The following is a 3,507-nucleotide window of genomic DNA, read 5'->3' on the forward strand; positions in this document are numbered from 1 at the left end:
AAAAAAAAAAAAAAGGAAAAAAAAAAAAAAAGGACTTAAAAACATAACTATATTTTTACATTTTTTATTTAAAAATGTATTCTGCCAGCGGGTCATAGACATGAGAGTAGTAAGTGCCACATGCAAACACTGCTTAGATGAGATCAGTTCTATGTCTATGCTCATAAAAAGCATGATTTTTTTTTTTTAAAGATATATTTTTGCTACAGGGCATGTGGGCTTGCTGGAGAGATGGAGAGGGAGAGAGAAAGTGAGAAATCTCTCCCCTACCTGGGGATGACCATTCAGCAACCCCTTCTTTTCCATCCTCCTCCTGAGATTTTGCGCAAACAAGCATGCTTGGAGTGAATTTTAAGCTGCCAGGTCCGGAACTCGAACTGCGGGAGACTAGTGGGAGCCCAGCTACTTAACCATTACGCCATCTGCTGGTCCCAAAACATGAACACTTTTATCTAAAATGTATATAACTTGCTACCTGTAAGTTGATGGGGCCGACGTCACTTATCAATTGTTAACACAAAACAATGAAGTGTTCTTATAGATATGCCCATAGCCCTTCTTTATCAGAATTCTATAGAAGGAACTCGTATTATGGCCAGATATAGGGCAAGGTCTTAAGAACTAAGTTCTTTTTTCTTTTTATACATCATACAGGATAGTTTTTCAGATAATCCCCAGAGATCAGACTGGAATAAGCAAAATCAAATTTTTCCTCATACTAAGTTCTTTATTGGCTCTCAGACCCTACCTTCTTAAAGTTACCCTCAACTTCCTCCTTGTCTCTGTACAGTTCTCTGATTCTATGAAGACCCACCTCCAGCGACCTGCCTCACATCTCTGGTCCTGGGTCACTGGAAAAGGCAAGGCACATTTTTGCGTAGAAAAACATGACTTTTCCAATAACCCAGTAGTTCCAGAATCCTTTCCCAACCAGACCTGAGCTGAGAAAAAGATATTACTACTCACCTCGCCAGTTCCTATTCTGCCTTTTTTCAAATCCAAGCAATTCTTTCCCTCCCACCCCGTGCTTCAACTCAGGAGACCAATTAACTCCACACCCACAAATGCTCCACAACCCACGTGCCGTGCAGTGAAGCCCTGAAGTAACACCCACGCCTGTGTCAGTAAACGTCATATCCAGTCATCTCACCACCGACTGCTGGGACAGTCTCCTAATATTCACCAGAAAACCCTAAACTGGGGCACGGGGCTAGTATCTACAAGAGATAAGAATTTGAAGTGAACTTGTGGGCAGAATGATGACTGAATATTAAGGGAGAAAGCAGAGGGAAAGTCTACCAACTACCATTCCCTCCCAAAGGAGTTTGCCGTCTTCTCAAAACGTTCCCAATCTGACCTGCTCCTTCCCCTGGGCTACCTGAACAGTCACGTGCACCTCCATCGTGGATGTGAGGTCACTGCACCACCACTATTTGGCAAAGGCAGCCGTAATGAGCTTTAAATCCCAAACTGAAATATACACTCAATTACTGAAGGACAGCAGGAGTAAGGGAATGACTCACACTTCTTTTCCTAGAAAAGCACTCAAGAAAATAATCACTTTATAGTCGAGGACCCTTCAAACTCAGGACAGAAGGAAACTCTGGAACCTGGAAACCCAGGACTCCTCACCTTATCATAGGAAGCGGTTGTGAGGTCGTCGTAGTCAGAAAGCCAGGGGTGGGCCTCGGCATCCCGTTTTGCCATCTCCTCCAACTCTGCCTGCAACTTGTCCCAGAAATCGACATCAGACTGTAAGGAAGGGGAGGCAGCTAGAGAAGAGATCCGTCATGGCCACCCACCCACCTTCAGCCCTACTGAGCTGGATTCGATTTCACTGTGTTCGAGAACCATCTGAAGAGCTTTATAAAAATGCAGATTCCCCGACCCTACCCCAGATTCTGATTCGGCAGTCTTGGGTAGCACCTGGGAATCTGCATTCTCCCCATCCCTGGCAATTCCAAGACGGGAAATATGACGCTCGCCCTCTTCAACATTAACACACCCTCCCTTCTCCAAGGAGTGTCCCCGTGGGGCATCTGCTCCTGCACTATCTACTCTCACCTCTATAGCTGACTTGGCTCGTTCAAACTCCATATCGAGAGAAGACGTGTTTCCTGGCCTTGTGAACTGGTCAACCCAGGCATCTGATGTACCCTGTGGCAAAGCAGCATGGTCAGAACTACTTCCGCCAACTTCCTACCCACCAAACACAGACTAAACACCCACCACACGCCACCAACCTGGTCGCTTCCAAGAACAATCTCAGAACCTCTTTCCCACCCACTCAGGACCTGGATGCTAACCAAGACAAGCTGGCAGTAAAATCCCTTCCCCATCTGGGACCTCTGAGCACTGAACCCAAGGCTGGGGCACCAACTGCTCTGACGGGGGACTGGGAAGTGGCAATGTCCTACCTGCTGCTGTATAAACTCTGCTGCCCACTGTTCTGCCTGAGCTCGGCCCGACCCTGCACCGGACTCCAAGGACACCTGCCCCTCGCCAATCTGCCGCACGAATTTCAGGAACTGGGCACAGAGACACACACGGGCCACTGGGGAGAGGACTTCCAGGTGTGCACTCTCAACCATGCCCAAGAGGACCCTGTGCTCGCCTCGCCCTCCCCTGACCATCGCTAGCTGGAGACAAGACAGGGTAAAGACCCTGAGAAAAGTAGAAAGCAAAAGAAAAGGGATTTCTGGCCCTAAAGATTTAAGGCAGGGTTGGGAGGGAAGGAAATGAGGGAATGAATATTGAATGTAAGTCCCAGTTTTGGGGACAGGAAGAATCAACCTAGGATCTCTTCTCTTTCTCTGAAAACTAAACGGGAGTAAGAAAAGCGAGACTCCTGCCTCCCAACCAGCTCTGCTGGGCAAAGCAGCAGCAGGATGTGGCTCACCTCGGAGTTGGCCAACTTGGGGTCATCGACCTTGGCCACAAATTCACTGGCCGTGTGCTGCAGATCCTCCTCGGGATGGTACTCATCGTACCTGGAACAGATGTCAGCAGCTGGTCTCACACACGGTTTGCCACCGCCTTCCCCTGCTCTTCTCACTCTGGCCCAGAGCAACTCCAGTGCAACGGGGGAGAGAGGGGAACACTCCACAAAGTCCAGTTCACATCAAGCAGGACACATCTGAGCAAAAGGGGGACGTGCCATGCACATCCTCGTTCCCAAACTTATCTTTGCAGAGAGAAGGAACAGACAGTAACAGGCTCAAAATTAAAAAGGGAAAAAGGGTAAAGAATGAAGTTATGTATTTTTGGTAGGCCAGTTAAGATTCTTGATTACATTTGAAACGAAAATTCACAGGTAATAATACAAGCAAAAAAACTTAAGAAATAAAGTAGGAGAAAAGGGGCTGCAAGCTACTTTGAGAATACAGATGGAGGAGGCTGGGAAGGCGGGCAAGTGCCCAGTGCTCCTTCCGCAGCGATCCAGAAACAGCTGGACTCACCAGCGATCAGTGGCAGCGGGTTCCCCGGGCGCTCCCCCCCACAGCCTCT

General features: G+C 48.0%; 1 protein-coding gene across 6 annotated transcripts in view; it reads right to left on the bottom strand.

The window, feature by feature from the left end:
- The window catches only part of PEX5 (peroxisomal biogenesis factor 5), a 21,333-nt gene that overhangs the window by 8,037 nt on the left and 9,789 nt on the right, over positions 1-3,507 (bottom strand). For 3 of the 6 annotated variants that reach the window (XM_014585129.2, XM_027769206.1, XM_027769208.1), the window contains 5 exons: positions 3,459-3,475; positions 2,900-2,990; positions 2,418-2,528; positions 2,065-2,157; positions 1,633-1,752 (listed from right to left, as the gene is read on the bottom strand). In XM_014585129.2, coding sequence (XP_014440615.1) covers positions 1,633-1,752; positions 2,065-2,157; positions 2,418-2,528; positions 2,900-2,990; positions 3,459-3,475 — 432 coding nt within the window. The remainder of the gene's footprint in view (positions 1-1,632; positions 1,753-2,064; positions 2,158-2,417; positions 2,529-2,899; positions 2,991-3,458; positions 3,476-3,507) is intronic. The other 3 variants (XM_014585131.2, XM_027769207.1, XM_014585132.2) reach the window with 3 other exon arrangements.

Source organism: Tupaia chinensis, unplaced genomic scaffold (genome assembly GCF_000334495.1).
Source record: "Tupaia chinensis unplaced genomic scaffold, TupChi_1.0 Scaffold149011_1, whole genome shotgun sequence".
NCBI classification, from domain to species: domain Eukaryota; kingdom Metazoa; phylum Chordata; class Mammalia; order Scandentia; family Tupaiidae; genus Tupaia; species Tupaia belangeri.